Raw genomic sequence first — 26,426 nt, forward strand, 5'->3', positions numbered from 1 at the left:
ATCCGAAAACCTCAGGAATGGCTGAGGACGAGGCATAGGCTTTGTAGGTCTGTAGAGTTTATATTTGTATATTGTAGTTGTCCAAACATGGCTAGCCTTTAAAGAGCTAAACAAAACAGAGGCACAATCCTATCATAAAAACGGACTAAGGACATGAATAGACAGTTCTCAAAAGAAGATATACAAATAGCAAACACATATTAAAAAATGCTCAACATCACTAATTACCAGGAAAATGCAAATCAAAACCACAGCGCAATACCACCTTACTCCTACAAGAATGGTCATAATCAAAAAATTAAAAAATAATAGATATTGGCGTGGACGTGGTGAAAGGGGAACACTTTTACACTGTTGGTGAGAATGTAAAGTAGTACATCCAGTATGGAAAACAGTGTGAAGATTCCTTAAAGAACTAAAAGTGGATCTATCATTTGATCCAGCAATCCCACTCCTGGGTATCTACCCAGAGGAAAAGAAGTCATTATATGAAAAAGATATTTGCACATGCATGTTTATGGCAGCACAATCTGCAATTGCAAAAATATGGAACAAGCTCAAATGCCCATCAATCAATGAGTGGATATAGAAAATGTGGTATATATACACGGTGGAATACTACTCAGCCATGAAAAGGAATGAAATAATGGCATTCGTAGCAACTTGGATGGAATTGGAGACCATTGTTCTAAGTGAAGTAACTCAGGAATGGAAAACCAAACATTGTATATTCTCACTTATAAGCGGGAGCTAAGCTATGAGGACACAGAGGCATAAGAATGAGACAGTGAACTTTGGGGACTCAGGGGAAAGAGTGGGAGGGGTGTGAGGGATAAAAGACTACACGCTGGGTACAGTGCAAGTGATGGTTGTACCGGAATCTCAGAAATCACAACTAAAGAGCTTATTCATGTAACCAATCACCACTTGTTCCCCCAAAACCTATTGAAATAAATAAATAAAAACAGAGGCAAAAAAAAAAAAAAAAGATGGTCTCAGGTAGCCCCTCAAATATCATACCAGGACTGTTTGGCTATGGGGAGGAAGAATAACTCACTAAAATAAGAAAACTAGTTTCAGTTTTTCAAAACAGATTGCCTCAAATAATAAGATAAGTTTTATTTCTCTTGATCAACAGTTTTGACAATGAAATTTTAAATGATGTCACAAGTGATGATCCCTGCGATGGCTGACTGCAATGCCAAAGGTTATTCCTGAATACATTTTTATGGCAGCATTCTAAGTGTAAAACCTGGTACCTGATGGAATGTTGACAGATTTGTCAGTGCTCCCATGTAAATGGTGTTAATTCATTATCAAATTATGAAGTACTTAGAGGTGTTGGCCAGTTAACTCGCTAGACTCCCTCAAGATTCCTTACCCTACAGTGTTGCCTTTGGGGGATGCCTGCTCTGACGTATTGACTGCCCAAAAGCTTTACCCTTCTTGATGTACCTTGAGGAATGGAAAGGGTCCATCTGCTGGAAAGGAAAGGCCTTATTAAGTAAAATGAATTTAAGTGGGGTTTAAGGTTTGAGAACCTTAGCAAATTACTTGTCTTCCTTGCTCTTTCTTGTTTTTGCTTCACTGTGCCATAAGTTGAATGGAGTCCCTTCTTTTGGTTCATCTAACTGCCTTATTTAATGTGTGTTCTGGACCCTTCCCAAAAAATGCTACAAAGTTAAGTTGAGGGCCTGGGATCTGAGAGAGAAACAGACCTTGTAGGTGTCAGACAGCCTGCTGCATCTCAGCCAAAGATTTAGGCATCTATGCTTTGCTACAGTTATAAAACTGGGAATCTTCCCACCCAATAAAAATGGGAGTTTTTATTGAGCTTTCCTTTTAAATAAAAAGAAAACATGGAGAATAAGCCTTCTGTTTGTCATGCCAGCCACTAGAGGGTAGAATAGCCACACTTCTAGGACAGGTGTAATTTAAACAGAGGGACTGTGGTCAGAACACATTTGCCAGTGCTTGTCAATACAGATGCTTTTTGACTTATGATAGGGTTAAAACCACATAAACCCACTGTGAGTTGAAAATATTAAAAGTTGAAAATATGTTTAATACACCTAACCTACTGAATATCATAGCTTAGCCTAGCCCACCTTAAACATGCTCAGAGAACACTTACATACATCTACGATTGGCCAGAATCGTCCAGCAGCACAGCACACTGTAGAGCAGGGGCCTCTAAACCCTGGGCCACGGACTGGTAGCAGTCCATGGCTTGTTAGGAGCCGAGCAGCACGCAGAAGGTGAGTGGCAGGCAAGCAAGCATTATTGCCTGACCTCTGCCTCCTGTCAGATCACCAGTGGCATTAGATTCTCATAGGAGCACGAACCCTATTGTGAACTGCACATACGAGGGATCTAGGCTGAGCACTCCTTGTGAGAATCTAGCTAATGCCTAATGATCTGAGTGGACAGTTTCATCCTGAAACCCTCCACCCAACCCCCCAGCCATGGAAAAATTATCTTCCATGAAAACAGTCCCTGTGCCAAATTGGGAACTGCTGCTGTACAGTATCAGTTGTTTACCCCCATGATTGTGTGGCTGACTGGGAGCTGTAGCTCGCTGCCACTACCCAGCACTGGGAGACAGTATCTTACAGCATATTGCTAGCCCAGAAAAAGATCAAAATTTGAAGTTCAGTTTTAGGGTACAACTAACCAGCAGAAGAGTTTGTTAAAATGCAGCTTTCTGGGCCTCCGCCCCCAGAGATTCTGATTTGATAGCTCTGAGTGGAACTTAGTATCAAGGGATTCTCATACAGGTATCTTGGATTTTACTTTGAGACATGCTGATCTGTAAGAGTTTTGGGGCATGCATTTTTTCCTGACTATCTTTCCTCTTGGGATTACAAAGCAAAATGATTATCTGGAGGAAAAAAAATCTGAACAATAACAGAAACCAGGGTATAGGAAAAAGCTAGAGTGTTGGTTAATTTAAAGGTCTTTCCCTGCCTTTGTCTAACATATTTTAAAAGAGACTGACTTTGTAAATATTCAGAATCAAAGAAACTACTAAAACGTTTTTATTGGGAGTTTTACTTCAACCAGTAAAGACCATGGAATCCTTAGACTACAAATCTCTAAACATTTTTGATAAAATATCCCTTCTATGACCATCTCTCAGATCCCGTAATTTTATCCTTTATGGGTTATGTGGTTTGGCTCTGTGTCCTCAGTCAGATCTCCTAACTGTAATCCCCATGTGTCAAGGGAAGGAACTGGTAGGAGGTGATTGGATCGTGGGGCGGTTTCCCCTGCTGTTCCCCATGCTGTTCTTGTGATACTAAGGGAATTCACATGAGACCTGATGGTTTAAAAGTGGCAGTTTCCTCTGTGCACTCTCTGGCTCTCTTGTGCCTGGTAAGATGTGCCTTGGCTTTGCTTTGCCTCCTGCCATGATTGTAAGTTTCCCGAGGCCTCCCCCAGCCATGAGGAACTATGAGTCAATAAAACTTTTCTTCTTGATAAATTACCCAGTCTCAGATATTCTTTGTAGCAGTATAAAAATGGACTAATAAAAATGGATGTCATGAAGACCCCAAGCCTAATGTCTTAGCATTGTAAAATATAGTTGTAGAGACCTTACAAAGAGTATGTAATTTTATCATGATCTTGATTGAACAAGTATTGCGATTCTTTCTTATGTGTAAAGATTCAAGTGTAGTAATGCACAATGTCCTTCTAGTAAGAATGACAATTTTATTTTTGTCAGTGCCCCTAGAGAGCAGTGGCATCCTCTTGGGAAAACTTTTGCCATTGCTTTTAAATAGAAAAAACATGATAAAATCATTCAAATCTGTGATAGGATTCTACCATTTAAAGAGTTAAAGAGTTAGTGGGAATGTGAGTAAAATGAAACTTGGTTCTGAAGCCAGGACTTAGACTAATGAAAGCTTGGTATGAGTTTTTCAGAGAGACGAAAAAACAGTCTGTCTTCTGTGAGCGCTCATGGACCAAAGAATACAACCCTCCACCCCCACATATTTCATATGAAGATTTCTGAAGATTTTCCAGTGTCACTTCCTCTTTCCTTCCTGGTTTTTGGGGGAGTTCTATGATTATATGTTAATGAAAAAGGAAGTTCTGTAATCTTCCAATCTCTTCTCTCTCTCTCGCTCTCTCTCTCGCTCTCTGTCTCCCCTCTCACATGCACACAAAAAAATATAAGAAATCTTTTTAAAATTAAAGGCCAGATATCTACCGTGTGTCATTTTAGGTGTAATTCTATAGAAAAAAAAGATGTTTTGCAGAAATTATGCTGCCGTTATGATGATCTTTAATTAGTAACACTTGTAATAATGTACACATTATTAATCTGTCTTCTAAAATTTATTTTGATGCTGATACAAATTATTATACTAAAGGAATCCTCCCAGTAGAGGTACTTCTAAAAAAGAGGTGTTCCTTGAAGGTTTGGTGAATTTCCAGTTATGTTAGATTAACTACTTAGGAAGCCTCTATGTAGTTAAAATCTGGAACAAATGATTAAATGAGAATTTGTGCATTATAATAATAGAACACAGGACTTACGGTGTTAACTTTATTATAGAGAATTGCTGTGGCTCACATAAGAAATTGAACCCTTTCAAAATGGGTGGGCCGATGAAGAGCCCAAATTTGGCTCCCAAACTCTATTAGTTACAAGTGTGCCAAGAATGGATTTCTTTCCTCCTCTCATCCCCCACCAGCACTTGGGGCAGCCAAGAGGAACCTGGGGTGATGGGAATCCCTTGGCTGGTTATCTCTGCCTCTTTATCTGTTTCCCCCAGTGCCACCCAAGCATGTGTTTTGTTTATGCCATTATGTGGCAAAGTTGGGAAGACTTTGTTCTTAAATTCTTTTTGATTTCCATTGTTCATAATTTTATGACTAGTTGATTGATGCCTTCCAAAATATTACATGTACCCGCTCTCAGTAACTAGAAAAAGATCTCATGAAGCAGCGGCATTATCATTGTCTGTTTTGAAAGAGCTAAAATTAAGTTGGCCATTCCTTCTAGAGTTCTGGCCCAAGGTGACTTAAAAATAGTTTTACTAAACATTTAGACCATCATGTATTTTGTAATATAGTTGGGTCACTGCTGATTCCTAAGATAAGTATGTTTAAACAGAAGCTTTCTCATTCATCAGCAGCCTCAACTTTCATCCAAATTTATTTAATGATGATGCAAGCCCATAGCGTTGGTGTTGCAGTTCGTCACCATGGAAGTGTTTCTGTCAACAAATCCTCGCTTTACTATCACGAAATTGATTTTGCAGGGGAAAGGAGGATGATTGTGAAAGCTTTCTTCTACTCTTAAAGATCTTCACAGTTTGCCTAGATGTCTAAATGAATTGTATTTAAAATCAATAACTGGCAATAAAATTAACCACACTAAATTAACAGTTGTGAGGTTAGAAAAAGGGAAATGGCAATAAGCTACTTGGTCTGAAATCGTCTTTTTGGAATGTGACTTGGGGACCATACTTGTAAGTTAAAATGTTCCCTGAAAGCTGTTGTTCTCTGCTCAGAAGTATAGATTATCCACAGGGAGTCTCGTGGAGCAGATATCAGAATTTCTAGGATGATTTGGCTGAGTTTTTCTCAACTATATTGTAAATGGCATAATAATCACAGAAGAAATTCACACTATATTACTTCTTTCAACTAATATACTGTATTTTTTTTTAAATATGCCTTTTCTATAACTTATGTCATAACTATCTTTGGCTTTTATTGGCTTGTTTAAAAAAAAACTGTAAGAGTTAAAAAAAAAAAAAAAAAAAACCTATAAGCTTCTGAATGCAGGCCCCTTATGAGCAGGGTAGGTAGCACCTACATTAAGTAATTCAGACTATTTTGGGAACCACATAGGTAAGAAACAAGAATGACATTTTCTTTTTTTTCTTTTGCTTTGAAGCAGAGTGTTCAGGAGTTTATGTCACAGTGGCTGGTTCCAGATTTGATTGCAGACATATATGTTCTGTGGGAATTTTGATCTCTGGTAGAAATATAGTCGACTCTTGATTGTCAAGGTTAATTATATTTCCAAATGTACTTTCTCTGGCTTGCTATCACATGTCAGAGCTTTTAAATTTTACCATCTGCTTATATGTGCTCATGAAAACCAAAATTATTCAGTAGTATTTTATTTCATTATTATCATAAACATTTAAGTTCCTAATGTAGTCTAAGCACTGTGCTGGGCTCTAGAGATACTGAGATACATCCCAAGCATGAAGTTATGTTTGCTTCTGAAAGATCTTATAGTTCACTTTGAAATCAGAGATGTAATTTTTATTTATTTGAACCACTTTCCCCTCCTCTAATATGTGATTAGAAGTTGACCGTAAATGGGACATAGGTCCTGTTTGTTTTTAAGGAAGAATTAATAGAGACTATAAGCAAAAGACAAAATTCTATTGTACATGCAGAAATATAACATAGAATGACCAAAAGAAAATTCAGCAAGCAATGGTAAATATAACAAATTATTTACTGTTTTATAATGTTAAAGTATTTCGCCAAGACAAGTTGCAGTCAAATTAAAGTGAGTTATGGAAAATGAAATACATAAAGATGTATTTATACAAGTGCTGACTAAATATTTTCCATACAAGTTTGTAAATGAAAAGATATACAGTAAGTGCACACTCCATATGACTATGCAGGCAACAGTTAGTTTCAGGTACTCTTGTATAGTTCATGCATAAACCTTCCCAAAGTACGAGTTCAGTCAGTCTTGGGGAATATGGAGGGATGATTAAAAAAGGATTAAGTTCCTTGCAAAAATATCAGTATGGACTGGATGAGGGTGAGCGTGGTCAGTTATATATATTACTTACTGTAATTTGTGATTGTCGAGGAAGAGGTGTGGCTGTTGGTGTGATAGTAATACTGCTGGTGACTTTATTGGTTGTTTTGTTTAGTGCCCCGTTAATTAAGCCTTGAGTTCGGTTATCCTGCAGTGGTGCTGAAGGGCTGGCAGGTCTCACAGGGCTGGCTACAGCTTGCATGTAAGGACTTCCTAAGTGAATGTGGATTTTATTATCCTCAGTAGTTATCACACTTGAACTATTACTGTTTGAACGCTGAAACTGCCATGATGACTGCCGGTCCGGGGAGACTCTGAATATCGCATGCTTGGCACTGATTTCTATTGGTTCTGGAGAGCGTCCCTGCTCAGGAGAGGTAGCTGAACCAGTCACAGCCAAAACCTGAATAGGGGACATTGTCCTTTCTGGAGTTAGAGAACCACAAGACTCTGGGGTCTGTGCTCTAGCAAAAGTTGCCATGGTAATTGGAGACATGCCTTGTTCTAAATTCATGAGGTCTTCGGTAGAGGTTTTGGATTTTACTGGTGTTATGGAGGCGTTTTGGAGGATGGTTATCCTTTGCTTTGGCGTGCCACAGTTCGGTATCACTGCAGTACTCGTGTAAGAGTGAGTACTCTCTGTAGTCGGGCTTGTGATTTCAAGAGTGGCTGTGTTTTGTACATGGTCTGGAGTAACCTTTATATGAAGTGGCTGCCCAGGTGTGTGGCTTAGGACTAGATCTCCAGGTTGTACAAAGTTGGAATTGGGTTTAGTTTGTATTTTTCCATTCTGAGGATGGCCCTCCTTGGATTTCATCCAGGGAATCCATAGCTTTCTGTTAACAGGACATGGAGTAGACTGGCTGCATTTGAAGGACAGCACAGATCCCTCATCATTAGGGTCCTCGTCTTGATCCTCACTCTCCTCATATAACTGACCATTGATGACTGCACGTTCCAGAGGAATGAGGCTCTTGTAATCAGGTGGTTCATTGTCTACTGATTCTGTCTGAACTTCTTTAGAAAATACTTGAGGATCGGAAATTCTTCTTCCATTGAGACTAGGCCTGAGGCTCTTACTGAAATGCCGGTACCTCTCTAACTCCTTAGTGAGGTTTTCAATCTCTCTTCCTAAATCTCTGTTCCTGTTTTCTTGTTGATTTAGTTTTTTTTGCAGGACTGAGTGATCTCCCTGGAGGTGACATATTAGGTCTTCAGTTGCCATGTATTCATGAATTTTCTCTTTTAATGCATCCACTTCTCTTGAGAGGTGCCCTGACTTAGCTTCTTCTTCTTGAAGCCTTTTGAAAAGCCATTGTTCATGGCTGGTCTCTGTCTTTTCTGCTAATTTGTACTTAGCAAGTTCCATTTTAACATGTTCCAGCTCTTTAGATAAAAATTGAGCTTTGTCTCTTTCATTAGCATACTTTCGTTCTAGAGTCTCATATTCATCTTCTGTTTTCATGAGGTCGTCCTCAATGGCTTTCATGTCCTTTAGCTTCAGTTTCAGTCTTTCCACTTCTTGAGAGAGCTCCTTAATCTTATTGTTTTCTTGGTGTAATGCTGTTGTGGATTTCCCAGAGTCTTGATTTAATTTGTTTTTTGGGAAATCTTGCCCAATGGCTTCCAGTGATTGAAGCCTATTTTTCAACATATTAACTCTTGACAGGAGATCATTTCCTTTCTCTTCTTCCGCTTTCAATTTGTTTTTTAAATCATCTCTCTCCTTGGTTACGCTGTACATCTTTTCTTCTACATCGGTTTTGGACTTGAGCGCCCTTTTAGTTTCCTCAATTAACTTCTCAGTAACTGTTGTTACTTTATTTTGCTCCACTTGAAGCTGAGAAGAAGCAGCTTGTAATTTATCTTCAGTTTTCTTTAATTTTTCACTCATTGTTTTGCGTTCATCTACAAACATCACAGTTAATGTTTTCAGTTTAGTTAAATCCTCTTTTAGAGTGAATTCTGTCTTCTCTAGCCGACTTTCAATGGCTTCTAGCTCTTTAATCCTTACTTTTAAACTCTCCAGTTCTTGAGACAACTGCTTTGTGGTCATCCTTTCTTTTTCTAAATTGCATGTCAGAGAGTAGCATTCTTGTTTGCTTTTGTTGAAAGCGTCTTCTAACTTTTCCAGACCCATAATTCTTTTACTGAGTTTTTCAACCTCTAGTTTAAAGTCTTTACTCTGTAACGTCTCCTTTTCAAGCCTCTTATTGAGATCTCTGCACTGCTCCTCCATTTTTATGAGCTCTTCATCTTTCCCTTCCATATCTAGCACACGTTTCCTGAGCTCTTCCACTTCAGCCGTGATACCAGCGTTTCCATATTCTCCCTTACTGATTTTTTCTTTTATATCTTGCAGCTCCTCTTCTGCTTTTCGTAAAGACCTGTTTGTCTCTTCTAACTCATCTATCTGCCGGCTGAGTGCTGCCAGCTTTTGTTGAAGCTGGCGATTTTGACTGTCCTCATTGGTGAGCTTCGCCATAATTGTGTGTTGGTCCTGGTGAAACTTTGTGGTCTGCGTTTGCAGTTCCTTCTCTAGTCTGGTTGCCTTCTGCTCTTCCTCCTGAACTCTGGCTTCAGCAAGGGCTAGTTTGGTATGTGTTTCCTTTGCATTTGTGGTCAGCTCTTGGATTTTCTGTCTTTGAAGGGTGAGCTGTGCTGTCAGCCTTTGTTGTTCATCCACCACCATCAAAGCAAAAGACTTCAGCTTGGTCAGCTCCTCTTTCAGGGTGGTGACCCTTTTCTCCTTTTCTTGCTCCTTCTCCTCCTGAGACTTGATTTCTTGATCAATTAGCTTCTTTAATCTGAAAAATGTAAAGTGCATTTTATTTTGTGATTTATATTTTAGTAACTCATCGACTGTAATTAAATATATATGTAATTTAGAAATTATGTAATTGTATGAACTGTGTCAGTTCATATACAATATGCAAAAGAGTTCCTGAATTTGATGACAGAGGAAAATCTTGATAAACAGTTATCTTGCTTTTTTATTTGACTACCATTGATCGGTAACAGCTGCATTTCACCAGGAGCCTTAGTAAAAGAGTAAGGGCAAGAATATTTAGTTTAAATTGCTTGGGTAACATATAATTATTAGGCAGTCTGGCCTGAAGACTATGAAAATAGGCACAAGCTTGAGATGATGCAGTTAGACCTGGCTGCAAGACTGACCCTAATCTTACCAACTAATTGATCTGGGCAGTTATTTAACACCTCTGAGCCTCAATTTCCTCATATGAAAAATGGGGGCAATAATTATATTTACTTCAGGGGCTTTTTATGAATATTAAATGAGGTAATTCATCTAAGATTCTCATTGTCCTGGCACATGGCAAGCATTTGGTATTAGTTCTTGCTGCTGTTCTTTTTTTTATTAATAGGGTTATTATATTTATCAAATAGTTTGCTTGAACCAAAGTATGTGGTGCATTAATGTTTGACGTTCAACTCCTTCATTCTTAGTTAAGAAAAATTGTATTCACATTGCTTAGAAGTTATGCACTTCACTGATAGACATCTGTGCCAGTTAAAACTTGGTTTGCACTAGCACAACATTATTCTGAGAACCACTTCACATATACCTTATCCTCATAGTGGACGACAGTTAAATGAGGAAAATTGAGAGGCATCTGTTCGGGTTTGGTGTTTTTATAACATTTGAGAAGAGCGTGGGGTTTGGTAGGAAAGTGCTTATTGAAGAGAGTCTGATGCTAAGCATGATGGAAGAGAAACTCTGTTATCAGGAACATAATAATTCCCTCTTAAATGATGACTACTGTGACATGCTGTTTTCTTCTTTTCTGTTTTAAATTTGTCTGCATAACAGGAGGGTATTTTACATGTAGTATAAACTGTCTCTTCCACCTCAGTGGTGAGGTCAAAGCTTTAAATTTGTGGCACTCTCAGTTACACTGTGAATGGGCTGATTATAGAGGATGTAATTATAGCTTTGCAGTTAAACAGAAGCTAAAATAGAATGGAATCCCTGAGGAATTGAACTAAAGGACTTGTCATGGATGAAGTTATGAATATTTACATTCTGATAGGTATAGAGAATTCATAATACTTTAATGTATCTTTTCTCTTAGGGATGAGTTAATTATCAAATGCATGTCTATCATCCTTATCATAGAACTTACTTTTTGAAAGTTGTGTAAGGATTTGAGAGAACTTATTATTTATTTTATTTTATTTTAATTTAATTTATTTTTTGAAATGGAGTCTCACTCTGTCGCCAGGCTGGAGTGCAGTGGGGCGATCTCGGCCCACTGCAACCTCTGACTGCCTGGTTCAAGCGATTCTCCTGTCTCAGCCTCCCTAGTAGCTGGGATTGTAGACATGTGCCACCACGCCCAGCTAATTTTTGTATTTTTAGTAGAGACAGGGTTTCACCATGTTGGCCAGGATGGTCTCGATCTCCTGATCTCGTGATGCGCCTGCCTCGGCCTCCCAAAGTGCTGGGATTACAGGTGTGAGCCACTGTGCTGGCTGAGAGAACATTTTAAAAGGAAAGTAATTTAGGGTCGTCTTCTTGGAAATTGAGTCCTTCTTTTTGAGATTCTAATCTGCTATTTTCTGTAATTTTCTGTAATTACATTACACAGGAGGAACATGTTTAAAATAATCATATAAGAATTCTCCATCTTTTTTGTGGGAATCCACTTTTAGTTTTTTCTGTTTTGAGGACTTAATAGGAGGCTGACCCAAGGGCTGTGGCTTGTAAAATCCAGAAGATGCTAGGCAGGATGCTGGGGTGTGGTTGATGATGATCTCATCCAAGGTCTTGGCAAAAGGCTTGCCCATGGTTTCTGGCCATGCCCCATCCCTATTTGAGACACGTGAGAGCCTGGAAAGATAAGCATGGCAGCTTCTCGAATGGCCATGGGACTTCTCAACCCAGTGGCAGCGTCCACGGGTAAACTGCTTTGGTGGTGAAATAGTTAAAAAGAACTTTGGCAAAGTGCTTCTTCCTCCTGCCTTAGCATTAGAATTCATTCGATTTAATGGTTTTGACGATGCCTTGAGCATAATTACAGTGAAATATTTTTCCCCTCTCTACACCACAGTTCTTGCAATTTTATTAGAGAACAGTTTCACAAAAACTTTTAAGTATTTTCAGTTTATTAAATTGTAGCATGTGTTATTTTCAGTTTCATGAGAAGGGGGTATGTTTTCTTAGGATATGAGGGAGGGAAGACTGTTTCACAGTATAATTAAAAGAGTATTAAAAGGGAATGGTGATTAGTGAGTGCAGTGCAGTAACCTGCAAAAAAGGTTTAGAAAAAAATTCAGTTGCTTCCATTTTGTTCAGTGTTTTTGGAGCAGACATGATGCATATTTTGCAGCCTGGGGCATGATGCATATTTTTCAGCATGATGCAAACATAAGCATCTTTTTCATGGTTTTTGTAATTTGGTTGGCACCCCTGTCTGTTCCCCAAGCTCTGATTATTTGAATGCATTTTCTCTAAGCATTTCCTTACTACTTGTTTTCCAATAACCTGCTATTTCCTTGGGCCATTCTCATGAGCGCACCATAGGACAGTCAGCTGTCTAGTCTGGTAAAGCCTGTCGGGGAGGTAAACAGGAATTTATATGCAGAAAAAACTGTACCCATAGCCATCAATCTGGGAGCACAGGACAAGGATCCAGTGAGAACTGAGAGCAGGAGGCCCTGATGGACTCGTTTCAGACCCAGTTGGATGCGTGTAATGCTATTACACGTTGTGTGGTCGTGTACATGTGTGTGAGAGAGGGAAAGAGAGCTGGTTACTGAGTTTGAAGGAATTAGCACTTCTGATAGTGATGAATGGGCCACCCTAAATCATTATTTCTTGCCTTATATCCAGGAGCATTTGAAGGTTGAAGTTTGAGGCTAGTTTTTGGTCTTGAAGAAAGTATAGGGTGAGGAGGGTGTGGAGTTGAGCCTCCTAAGCCTGCTTCCTCCTTTGAGTAGGAATGGACTTTAGACAACACAGTCACTTAATTTTCTGTCTGCATTAATTTTTCTTAGCATATTAACAGGATTTAGCATTGATACTTGCATTATATGTTAATGCAGGTTATCATGAACTCTGGGTTTGCTAGCCAAAGCAGATAAATGATTTTGATTGCTTTTAACCACGGTTTTTATAATCTTCAAAGTAGCATAGATCTTGAGGTGCAGAACTCTGCAGATCTAAAATTCATTCCCTAAAAGCTGTATAGTCAAATTATGACTCCTTTTTCCATTAATAGTTACAGTTTAGGTGCCTTTATGCAGGAATAACCTGTGCCAGGGTTTCTCCATCTTCAGCATTATTGATATTTGGGGCCAGATAATTTTTTCATTGTGGAAGTCTTCTTGTGCACTACCGGATGTTTAGCAGCATCCCTTTGTTGTGAATTAAGAATGTTTCCAGACATTGCCAGATGTCTCCTAGGGGGCAGTCACCTCCAATTGAGAACTACTGATCTATGCATATGTATGTTTGTGGCATGTGTGTATGTCAGTCTGTCAGTAGAAGTTAGACTCCATCATTTTGCCTTACTCAGCTTTAATTAAACAGGTGCAACAGAGAGCTCCCACCTAAATTACATGTACACTTGGTGATTTTATCTTCCCTGCTAGTGGCCTATTCTTTACCAGTGCTTCTCACAGTGTAAAGTGCATTTGAATCACATAGGAATCTTGTTAAACTGCAGACTCCAATTCAGTAGGTCTGGGGTGGGCCTCACAATTTGCATTATAACAAACTCTCAGATGATGCCAAGTCTGCTGGCCCTCAGACTGACTGTGGATAACAAGGCTTTACCATTTACATGCCAGATGTTTCCTGGAAATGGGGTACTGTTTGAATATTAATTCTGCCAATTGTTGTTCGTTATTGATTTATACCCAATCTGCAGTACCACAGGCTGTATTCCTGACCTACATGACCACCCATTTTTTTCAAAGAAGATATCAGGTGAGAGAATATGACTAAATTAACTAAAATCTATTCCTCATATTTCTGGGGAACAAAATGACTCGAAATGCATACCAAAGTTGGTGGATCAGTAGCTACATTTTCATGCAAAAAGAGCACTAAATGATTTTAGCTTCAATTTGTGTTTTTTCTCACAAGCACAAAGACTAAAATATAGGAGACTATATAATAGCTGCCATTCTTTACTTAGTGCCAGTGATGTGTTGCCAAGCACTGAGCTGAGTCTGTACATCTGTCGGTTCTAATTCTCATGATAAATTTACAGGGTTTGGGATTATCTCCATTTTATAGCTATGAAAATTGAGGCTCAGAAAGGTCAAGAAGGAGCAAGCCTGTGCTACTGTGCTATTTCCCCACATTACATTGTAAAGAACACAAACCATTGCATAGGGCTGGTCCACACACAAGGATTTTTATCAAGAACACTCTGAATGGAGAACTATCAGCTTAAAAAATCTTATCATTGCGTTTGTATTCTTTTTAAAAAGTGTATCTCTCAGAGCAGGGGTTTTTAAATGTTTGTTCTTGTATCCGCTAAAAGAATGTTGAAAAACTAAGTACTCCTTTTCACATTTTTTAACTGGCATCTAGATTTTTTCATTCAATGTTTAAATAGTTGTAAAAGGATATATTTTAACATTTGTCATCTAATCTGAAAGTCCTCATTAACAAATTGGACAGCCAAACCAGTCATTCAGGAAAAGTCTGACTTCATTTTTCAACCTAATGAAATGTGTAAATACACATCCCTCTGGTACCCATCTCATTTCTAGAAGATAAGGCATGAGGACTTGCCCTGCATTGTCCCCAGATGAAGAAACAAGGCACTGCTCCATCCATGGTTTGGTTCTGAACCTGTTGCTGCTGCTGCTCTTGCTGCTCTGCTCTGCTCTTTTCTCATAGGACTGTCAGGATTAAGGCTTTCTATAGTCATCCCTTTGTCTGATGCCCCAGAGGGGTTTCCAACCCAGGAAGAGCCACTTGATAAGAGTTTGCTAAGAAGTTTGTTTTGAAAGTGTTGTTGGAAAAGGAGAACTCATAGAACACAAAGAGGATATGTATGAATGGTGGACATAGACGTTGATCCCTTAAATCTCTCCATGCCTGTACCCATAGGAAGTCTTTAAGGGTACATGTACCCCAGTTTAAAAGACTACTGTCTTGGAGTACTCATATTCATGTTCTAGTACTGACACCACAGCATTATAGGAACATTCATTGAATCCTTGCCAATAAAAACGGGTTTTGGAAGCTGGTTTTATGGACGCAAAAGTGAGGTAATTAAATCCAAACTGGCTTAAAGCAGTATCTTATTACAGCTTTTCGTTAGTTTCTATTATGGCTCAGAATTGTTATAACTTACTGTGGTTTATCACTATTATTATGTGCAATACCAGTTCCTTGTTTTTTCAGAAACATCACATCTGTCATCTTCAGTATTCTTTGGTACTAACCATAATTCTGGTTCTTCGTTACAAATGATACACTCAGAGGGTTTTTTCAGTTTTTATTTGCAGACACATATGTCAGCACAGATGTGCACCTATATTTTATCTCCTCTGTGAGACACTGTCAGTAATAATGCAGCATATAATACACATATGAAACACATGGTATGTCTAAATGCTATAACACCATACCCATAATAATTTATATTATAATTCTTACCATTTTTGATTTTATGTTATTTTTGTACATTACAGTCAACCCTACTAAAATACAGACTTCTTGAGAACAGGATGAGTATCAGTGTCAGATTCATTTGTGTGTCCTACAGTGTCTATCACAAAGCCCTTACATGTAGAGGGAGCCACATGAATGTCTTTTGAATAAATTAAAGAATGAACAAATACTCCCTTTTGTGAATAATACTGTAGCACTGTCCTAAGTAGTTTTATTCATTTTTAAAGAGAATGCTCTAATATTTACCATGTACATGTTTTTAGGCATTTAAGAAAATGAGGTATGAGTGGGTTTCCCATCAGTGTTCTCCAAGAACATTATTTTCTCTATTTCATAGCTACAGAGCCTCTAGAAAGAATCAAGACTGTTGGAACAGGTCCTTTTCTCCTTTCTTCAGATCCCTGCATTAGAACTGTATGTGCTTGCTTGTTTGAGGAGAACAGGGTTAGGTGGTAAACTAGGATGTTCACATCCTAGCCCATCAGTCTCCTTTGGCTGTATCAACTCTGCTAACAAAGGAGTGACTATTTTATGTTTTCCTCAGAGTCCGGAGATCTACTGGACAAATATGTTTGTTTATTACATAAGCAACATTATATCAACAGCAGTGACAGTGGAAAAGAAATATCTATAATCTGACCACCCTAAAACATCAATTATGTTTCTGTTTTCGCAGATCGTTTTGCAGTTTTTCAGATGCTTGGTCCATAGAAATAAACTTAGGGTGATCATCAAGCAATAAAACCAATTCCACAAGCCATTAATGGTACTGTATTGTTTCTATTAGTTCCAGAAATCAGCCTGTAAATAGAGAATAACTTCAGAGTCAGCTTAGCTTCTCATCTGTCACTTTAAGGAAACCAATTTTTCACTGTATTCACTATGTAAATCTTGAATTTAATGTTTTTGATATTATGAATATGGCAAGACTTTTGTTCATTTAATTTACAAACAACAAAGACTATCATTAATACTAAGGCTATCCTGAGATGAACGGGGATACAGGATCTTGTTTTCAAAGTGTTTATAGGCTATTAGGAAAGAATGAGGAGATAGTTCCAGCACAATTCAGTAAAGGCTTCAGAGCAGTAGTTCTCAACCTTTTAGGTCTCATGACCTCTTTACACTCAAAAAATTTTGAGGACCCTAAAGAGCTTTTGAGTGTATGGGCTTTATCTATCTCTTTACTGTATTAGAAATTTGAACTAAGATTTTAAAAATACTCATTCATGCTCACACCTGTAGTCCCAGCACTTTGGGAGGCCGAGGCAGGTGGATCACAAGGTCAGGAGATCAAGACCATCCTGGCTACTAACATGGTGAAACCCCGTGTCTACTAAAAATACAAAAAATTAGCCAGGCGTGGTGGCACGCACCTGTAGTCCTAGCTACTTGGGAGGCTGAGGCAGGAGAATCACTTGAACCCAGGAGGCAGAGGTTGCAGTGAGCTGAGATCACACCACTGCACTCCAGCCTGGGTGACAGAGCGAGACTCTGTCTCAAAAATAAAATTAAAAAAAAAAATCATTTGTTAAAAATAATAAATCCATCATCTGTTAATTTAAATAACATATTTTTATGAAAAAATACTTTCACAAACAAAATTATTTAGTGAGAAGAGTTGCATTGTTTTACATTTTTTGCAACTAATGTCTGGCTTAATTGAAGACAGCTGTATCCTCAGATCTGTTTCACACATTCCATTAACTGTCAGAGAAATATCATCACATGTCATGGAGCCTCTGGAAAACTCCATATACACTTCTGACAGAATGAGAGAGAAAAAGGTTGTGTTGTTGTGAAGATATCTTCTTCACTCTCATAGGGGGCCACACTTTAAGAGCCATTACTCCAGAGGATAGACAGTTGAAACATAAGTGCCAAATTTGTCTTTCTCTGGAAAAGCATCTGGTTTGGGCTGTCACCATGTGCTTCTTCAGGCTGGTCAGCCTTTTGCTTCATCCTGATGAAGTCCCCAAATTCACTGGCTTAGTCACTGCTTTGATGTTTCCATCATTAATAAAGCCAGTCATTTGCTAACTGTCAAACATAGATGGGAGATTCTCTGCCTTCAAATTTTCTGTCTCCCAGTCCATAGAAAAGTCCTAAATGACAAAACCATTTTCATTAAGACATTGTGTTTTGTTTGAAACCCCAATTTGAAATAAGGGTATGGAAACCACTAAGTTGCCTGGTTTTTATAAATGGTTCCATCCATAGTGCTATGCAGGTCAGCTGACATTTAATTCATTTCAGACCTTGATGAGACAAATAACAGTGAGGGCTACTATGTTCTAGGCACTGTACTTATTGTCAGTTCTTTTTTCCCCCAAACTTGCCTGTATTCTTGCACAGATCAATCTGATTATAACTTACACTATTCTCCCAGTAACAACCAAAGCTGGTTTGGTCTTAAGATGTTTGAAACAGTGTAACAGTCACCCTAGTCCTAAGTATGTAACTTCATTTTGATGGGCTTAAATTCCTGTATTTGTTCTCATTATTCCAGAGCTAGTTGAATACATTACTTTTTCTTCCTGATTTAATATGTTGATTACTAAACAGAAAACTGCATACATCACACTCCTTTATTTATTTTTATATCTGCTCTCACAGCTAGACTTTGATAGCCTGGTTATGATTATATCCCATTTTATCTTTTAGCAATTCTTGTCTAATACATAATTTTTATTGTGTTGCATTGATAGCAGCTGTGTTCATGGTCAAATAACCATGGATTTCTAGCAGTTTGTAGAGTAATTACATAGAATTTATTGGAAAGCTTCTTTATTTGAGATAGATTTTGGTAATTAGGCCTATAATTTATGTTTCCTTGCTTTCCTCCCTGCTTTTTCAATGGGACTTTTCACTGTTTAGTCTAAATTTTAGGAGCACTCATAAAAATAGCTATGACCGGTCTTTTTTATTCTGTGTATGCTGCTTCCTTTTATTTCTCTCACAAGTCAAAGGTTTTCTAAAAATTACAGCTACAGCATACCATAGCCATAATGTAATGTACAATTCATTTGACTTGGTCAGCAAGATCAGTAGAACAGTAACACTTTTTTTGGCATCTGCTAGTTGAATATGAGTGTACATCTGTGTCTGCTTTATGTCCTTGTTACTGAAAATCCTGTCATCATCATTGACATCCTTTAGAGACACCATAAATGGGTCCAGACCCAGCAATTTGGGTTAATACTATTTTCCTTCATTGTGAAAGAAGAATTAGGGCATGAAGTTACAGAGGAAGCTTTAGCTTGGTGTCAGAGGAATATACGGTAAAAATGGGACACTTCATCACCTGAACTATTAATCTTACTAGGCTCCCCAGAGGTCAGGAGAAGTGAAATAAGATGCAAATAGTCAGATGACCCATTAATTATAAGGAGCTTGGGAGCTTTTAGCAGAGAAGCAGGATTCTAAAAAGAGTTACTGAAATCCTCAAATTGAGCACAAGGACTGGAATTGGGGCAAATCTCACTCTTTTAAGAGCAGAAAAGGGAGCAAAGTAACTGAGAAAAAGGGTCTCTGAAAGGTGAGGTTCCAGAACCAATAAAAGGCCAGTCTGAGAGTCCACAGGCACAGAGCTTGGGTAGTTAGGCAGCTAAAAGAAGAATATTTTCATCTTGAGAACAAAGGAGGTGCCCATGAATCTGGGCTAGAAAAGACACTGTCCATGCCCCTATGAAAGGGCCAGGTAGAGACTTGAAAAGGTGCTCAGGCTAGGCCTGGAAGAAGAAATTGGAACTGACAGGGGAGTGACAACAAGTACAGCACATGTAAATCTGTACCAGGATAATTATCATCTAAATAATGTGTTTTCACTTCTGCAATACTGTATTGTTAGGGAGCTTTCTAGTAAGAGCCTTTGGACAATGGATGTTCATTTAATACCATGAATATTGTGCCTCTCCTATCACTTTTAATTTTTCTTATTAAAAATACCTACTCGGCCGGGCGCGGTGGCTCAAGCCTGTAATCCCAGCACTTTGGGAGGCCAAGACGGGCGGATCACGAGGTCAGGAGATCGAGACTATCCTGGCTAACACGGTGAAACCCCGTCTCTACTAAAAAACACAAAAAACTAGCCGGGCGAGGTGGCGGGCGCCTGTAGTCCCAGCTACTCGGGAGGCTGAGGCAGAAGAATGGCGTAAACCCGGGAGGTGGAGCTTGCAGTGAGCTGAGATCCGGCCACTGCACTCCAGCCTGGGTGACAGAGCGAGACTCCGTCTCAAAAAAAAAAATACCTACTCAAATGAATTTTTCTTTATGCCATTTACTCAGATGACATCTATCAAGAAGGAACTTTTAAAAAGTTAATTACTGTGAATACACTGCTGTGCTAGAGAGCCGACTCATTTTTCTCACTTTTCTTTTTGTTCCCCCGCTCCGCCCGCTCCCACGACCACTCTGAATTGGGGTTCTTGAGTATTTAGAAAAGCTTCCTTAAATCAAAGTTTCCTGTTTTCCATACTTTCCATTTTGATTGCTAATACACCCCCACCCTCCCAAAAAAATCTGCCTGTCTTCCAACAGACTGAGACTTTAGGTCTTTGTCAGACTAACAGTTTCAAGTAGATGTCCCTTAATCCTCCAAAGCCTACCTGGGCCTTCCACAGCCATGATGCCTTCCCCTGGCTGCCCTGTCCCTCTAGGGAGAAGTATTCAAAAAGCCACTCAGCGTGTGATGCCTTGTATTATCACAGATGTATGTGTATTCCTGAAAGTGCCTCCTGGTTCATGGCATGCAGAGCTGCCTTTACATGCAACGTGATGATGGTGCTCCTGGGCTTGTCCTCAGGTTCCTAACACTTTCATTGTGTCTCATTGTCTCCATTCCTTCTTCTCTCTCTCTGCAGTTGATTTTGTACTCTGTGATCTGCATTCTTCTGTATCTCGTCTGTTTGCCCAAGGTAGCCTTCTTTAAGGCAGGACTGATGTCTTCCCTACTGCCTGTTCCCTATTACCCCAGCAAGAGATTTCAGTAAACAGTACAGGTGGCAAAGGGCAGGTGGAATGACTGACAGCATGTACACTCTCCAGCACCGAAGCACCAATAGGAGTGAGACAGTAGAAAACTATGGGAGGCAGGGCAGGGCAGTACAGAGCAAGAAATTCAGACTCTGGAGTTCAGTTTTTGCAGTTGAATCCTGGCTTTCCAACTTCTATCTAGTGTGACTTGAGCAAGCAATTTAACCTCCCTACAAGTCTCATTTTCTTCATCTGTAGAATGGGGATAATATTAGAGCCTCCCTCACAATAGGGTTGTTCTGAGGATTAATAAAAAACAATCCATACAAAAAGTCCTTATCATACTGCCTGGCACAATACATGTCAGTTCTCATTAGGAGTAGGATGGTGAGTACTAAAAGAGTAGGTTTTAGATGTTCTCACCACAAAAAAATGATAAGTATGTAAGGTAACAAATACGTTAATTAGCTTGATTTAGCCATTCCATGATGTCTAGATATAAAAACATCATGTTGAAGGCCCTAAATATAGTTCTAATTTTCATTTAAAAAATCAAATAAAATTTTTTAAAAATAAAAGTGCTACTTGCTTGCCATATTGGAAAAGAAAGTAGGACAGTGAGACAACACAGATGAGCACATCGGTCACAATGTGCTGGCCTAAAGTTGGGGTCAGCTGGGGGAAAAATAGCACAAATCACATTGGAATGAAAGATATGACTACATAATGTTTATTGCGATCTATTTTAAGGCTTTTCATGGATCTTTTCAGCTATGCACATGGTTAGTTATAATGATTGTCATTTTAAGTCAGAGTTTCTCAGCCTTAGCATTGTTGACATTTTGGTTAATTCTTTGTTGTGGGGGCTGTCCTGTGCACTGTAGGATGTTTAGCAGCATCCCTGGTCTCTACCTACCAAATGCCAGGAGTAACACAGTATCTCCAACTCAGTTGTGACAACTACTGAATGTCTCCAGATATTGCAGAGAAATTGAGTCTGGTTGAGAAGTCACTATTTTAGGGCATCATTTTTGGGTAGACTTAAGATTCTTTGTATTCATTCATTGTCTCTGGCCTGTATAACTCTTCTTAATTATCTGCTACTCAAATGTATTTGGGATCAGCCACTGTCTTCCATTTCTCTTTTGCTCACAGATCTACTCCACAGCTCTTCTCCCTTCCTGGAAGAGAATGATGCTGTGAATGTTCAATATCCAATGAAATGCCAGCGTATCAAAATGAATGCTAATAGTTGACCTTCCCAAAGCCTCACTGATGCTCTGCTCATCTTACTCCTGCTCTTCATTTTTTGGATGTGAATATGTACTTTGTCTGCTGGATTTAGATACTCACAGACTTGGTCTACTTGGGCAGCAGTCCCGCAACCTTTTTGGCACCAGGGACCAGTTTTGTCAAACACAGTTTTTCCATGGACTTGGGGGAGGGTGGTGGTGGATGGTTTGGGGATGAAACTGTCCCACTTTAGATCATCAGGCATTAGATTCTCATAAGGAGCATGCGACCTAGATTCCTCACCTGTGCAGTTAACAATAGGGTTCACACTCCTATGAGAACCTAATGCTGCTGCTGATCTGACAGGAGGCAGAGTTCAGGCAGTAATGCTGCCTCATCCTGCTGCTCACCTCCTGCTATGTGACCCAATAATAGGCCTCAGACTGGTATACTGGTCTTCGGCCCTAGGGTTGGGGACTCCTGTACTTGGGGACTCAAAGTCAGGCTGGGTTGACTGGGTTAGTACACTGTATATACTGTTCCTGAGCTTGGTTTCCATAGTCAAAAATGTCAGGAAGACTATTAAGGATATATATTTTTTTGTGTGTGTATTTTTTTTTTTTTTTTTTTTTAGTAGAGATGGGGTTTCACCGTGTTAGCCAGGATGGTCTCGAACTCCTGACCTCGTGATCCACCCATCTCAGCCTCCCAAAGTGCTGGGATTACAGGCTTGAGCCACCGCGCCCGGCCAAGGATATTTTATAATGCTTTTTTGAGCTCTTCAGAAGAAAATACAAAGCAACAGATTGAAAGATACCCTAGCTGTCTGAGAAATAGGTCATTTGGGGTTTTCATATTGTTGGATAATTAATTTTGCAGTTTATTTTGTGTACTTTTAACTCTTTAAATTTCAATTGTGGATTTTTAGATTAAATTAGTATTCCTAAATATTTGATACATATTTCAAAATGTGTGTATTAAAAGATATACTAGGAACAGTCTTCCTCTTACCACATCGTTTATCTCCCCAACTGTAATCACTGATATTAGTTTCTCTTATGTACTTGTAGAGTTTCTTTATGAGTAAATAAGCAAATATAAATAAAGATTCTTATGCTCTCCCCTTTTTACACAAAAGTAGCTTACAAACACTGTTCCTTAGCATCTTGTTTTTTGCAGCCAAACATTTGTTGGAGATCTCTCCATTAGATCAGTGTTCTTAAGCAGGGACAGGAAAAGGGAATAAAAATAAACGTGATCACTAAATACATCTTTACAACTTCATGCTAAAGAAATTAAACTTTGTAGGATCTATTTTTAATGGAATTAATATATAGGAGGTATGGGAGACATACACTTTTGCTGTTTTGAAATTATTAAGATAGATTGTAACAGTAAGATTATTTGACTTATAACAACACCTTGAGTGTTATATATCTATCTTTATCATGTCTATGTATAGCACCTGCATTTATTTTCTTAGTTGAAAAACTGAGGCCCAGGCAGATTAAATACCATGCAAGGCCATCATTATGGTGGCCCTGGAACTGGAACTAGAGTGTACACTCCAATTCCCAGCGTGAGACTTGGCTTATAAAGAGAAGGAAGTAAGCATATTGAAGGTCTACTCTGTGCCACTAGATCTCACTTAATACTTATAGCAACTTTATAAGGTAAGTATTACTATTCTCATTTTGCATATGGAGGAGAAACCAAACAACTAAAATTTACAGAGGTTAAATAATTTTCCAAACAGTACAGGTAACAGACCAGAATAAAAATTCACTGGCTGCAAAGTCTGTGTTCCTTTCTACCTAACCACAAGGTTATATGCTAGAAACCCCAGACAAAAAAATGTTGACCTCAGAAGAGTTTCCTCTTATCCCATACCATGTTTTTAGTGTTCATTTGTTCATTCCCGTGCTTTCTGCTCCACCCACTTGGCTCCCTGACCCCTTCTACTGTTCTCCTCTTTGCTCACTCTGCTCCTCTGCCCACTCACCAGCTTCCTTGCTGTTCCTCAAACAGAACACAGCATGGTGTGCTTTTGTGCTCGCTGTCTCCCCAGGAGCCACTGGACTCCCCCTCACCTCATTAGTACCATCTGGCATACTATATTTTATGTATTTATTGATTACTGACTGTCTCTCCTACTAGAATGTAAACTTCATGCAGGTAGCGGTGTGTGTATATGTGCACACACGCATCTTATTCAATGATTAGTCAATCATTGGTCTGTTTTATTCAATACTGTATTTCTGGTAGGGAACAGTACCTGGTACTTAATTGGGGTTCAATAAATATTTGAACAAATACCTCTTCTATTTTTGAAATAGCTACCATATTTGAAAGTATGGGTATAACTAAGCAATAGACATACAGTAGGACCTCCTCTCTATAGTCTAGGAATAACAGCTGGCTGAACAATTTTTATATGCCACGTACCATGTTAGTCCTGGAACCAGTCATAGGAGGCAGGTATTACTGTCTTCTTATTTTACAAATAAGAACAGGCTCAAAAAAGTTAATTTGCCACAGGTCCTGGTAGTAATTGGCAGAGCCAGAAGGCCAGTGTAGATTTTACTCCAAATCCTGTTTCTCACCCCATTACTTATACATTCACACTTCCTATCTCATACATTATATCTCATGAGCCATCCTCTCCAGTGAAATTTGTGTGTTGTAATATTCTGCCTGTCAAAGATCCCAAATCACCACCACTAGCAATCCAGTATTGTGTCACAGTATTTCCTGTAGGTTTATGGCTACTTTGAGCCTTGATCTTGAGACATTAGCAAATATTCTCTTAGTCATTATAATAATATAGCAAGTTTCGTCATTTGGCATAAATTCATAATTATTTTTGGATGGTTTAAAAAATTGTAACTTTGCCAGTAATAACATCTCATGTTCCCCAGAGGAGGTGGGTTTGTCATAAATACTATTTCTATAGAACATTTCAAGGAACCTAAAGTTCTTGGAAAATATTTTTAACAGGCAGCTATTTCTCAGACAGACTTCAAGGGCATAGTACTGTATATATATGTATCCTTAGAAATATGTGTGTATGTATTTTATCTTATTAAGAATTTTTTTTTTTATTGCTCACAATCCATTTATATTTCAATGATCCTTTTGTATTTTAGCAGATTAAAGAATCCAGGAATGATTCTTTAGAAAATCATTCCAATGTAGCTGTTAAATTTTGTTTTTAACCTCCATTAGTCCCTTTTTTCTCTTCCCAGGTCACAGGTTATTTTCATTCAGATATTGCATGTGGGTATTTTGGAGGATTTAGTATGATTCCTTCTCTTAGTCCTTACTCTTCGGTGGGCTGCTTTTCTTTCCTTTATTCTCTTCTTTTTAAAAAGTAGATTACAAAGTGTGTATCCTTTTCGAGAACTTATTCTGAGCAAAAAGTTAAAACTTTTTTAAGCCTCTGTTTTTTTTGTTGTTTTTTGAAAAAGGGCTTTCCTGGCCGGGTGCGGTGGCTCAAGCCTGTAATCCCAGCACTTTGGGAGGCCGAGATGGGCGGATCACGAGGTCAGGAGATCGAGACCATCCTGGCTAACACGGTGAAACCCCGTCTCTACTAAAAAAAATACAAAAAACTAGCCGGGCGAGGTGGCTGGCGCCTGTAGTCCCAGCTACTCGGGAGGCTGAGGCAGGAGAATGGCGTGAACCCGGGAGGCGGAGCTTGCAGTGAGCTGAGATCCGGCCACTGCACTCCAGCCTGGGCGACAGAGCGAGACTCGGTCTCAAAAAAAAAAAAAAAAAAAAAGGGCTTTCCTTTTTTACGTGGCTTTCTTACCTTAATTGTTGTTCAGTTCACCGTATTTAATAAAAAGCCAAAGGAGGGACCAGTCGTGTGCCAGAATGGGTAAGTTCACTGGTTTTCACCTCCTTGTACTCTGGCTGCCTACACAGAGGCAGTGGCTAAAGTGGTATGCTTGGGAAACCAAACGTTTCCTAACTTGTTAGTGGGAAATTCAAACTTCAGAAATTTAGAAACCACAACAACAGATGCCTATGTTTTACTGTGACTACTGAAGTCACACAGTTTGCCATAGAAACAGGATAGATAGCAGTCTGAAGAGTATAAAATGTGAAACATTTTGATCCTTAGAGGACTTTTTTGGGTCCTCCAGTTTTGCTGTCATAAGTCAGTAAACAAGGAACAAGGAAAATAGGGAAATTTAATACATTTCAGAGTACTTAGAGGTTCAGGCAGTTAGAGGATGAGGGTTAATGTGTGGCTTGGCTTCCTGCTGAGCAAACAATTAGATCATGAGCCACAGTGAGCATCCTACTTCTACCTTTACCCACTCTTCCTAGTCCCTGCGGATGATTGGTTTAAATCTCGTCCATGATATTTTTAAAGCTAGAGTTTGGGCCCTATGTGATCTCTAATTACAGAAAGGTGGAAAAGTTTTTATTCTGTAATCTGCTGGAACATGAATGACCATTTTTCTTCTGGTCTGTGTTTCGCTTGTCCTCTTGCATGCTTTGTACAAATTAAAATTATTTTGGTTATCTGAGCCTTGTTTAATTTTCCCTTGACTGTAAGTCCAGAGCATTTGGGTTATGTTTTCCTTTTCAGCAAGTTCTGAATACTGAGAAGACAGAATGCATAAACAGTCTGATCGTACTTCCTTTCCTGTAAGTTGGGTTCTTTTAAGATGAACGTGTTTTAGAGGATATTAAGCTTGCATAGCAAGGAGTAATTCCATCAAAATATGACAGTGGTCAACAGCA

The 26,426-nt window shown here is 38.9% G+C and overlaps 2 protein-coding genes across 3 annotated transcripts in view; one reads left to right on the forward strand and one right to left on the reverse strand.

Annotated features, from left to right (window-relative positions):
- The window catches only part of CMSS1 (cms1 ribosomal small subunit homolog), a 458,560-nt gene that overhangs the window by 99,197 nt on the left and 332,937 nt on the right, over positions 1-26,426 (forward strand). The gene's annotated exons all lie outside the window — the stretch shown is intronic.
- The window catches only part of FILIP1L (filamin A interacting protein 1 like), a 282,964-nt gene continuing 263,005 nt past the window's right edge, over positions 6,468-26,426 (reverse strand). Inside the window, exon 5 of one of the 2 annotated variants that reach the window (XM_010368832.2) lies at positions 6,468-9,615. In XM_010368832.2, the coding sequence (XP_010367134.2) occupies positions 6,819-9,615 (2,797 nt within the window). In that variant the 3' untranslated portion in view covers positions 6,468-6,818. The remainder of the gene's footprint in view (positions 9,616-26,426) is intronic. The other variant, XM_010368833.2, reaches the window with a different exon arrangement.

The sequence above is a fragment of the Rhinopithecus roxellana genome, chromosome 1, assembly GCF_007565055.1.
Source record: "Rhinopithecus roxellana isolate Shanxi Qingling chromosome 1, ASM756505v1, whole genome shotgun sequence".
In the NCBI taxonomy this organism is placed as follows: Eukaryota; Metazoa; Chordata; class Mammalia; order Primates; family Cercopithecidae; genus Rhinopithecus; species Rhinopithecus roxellana.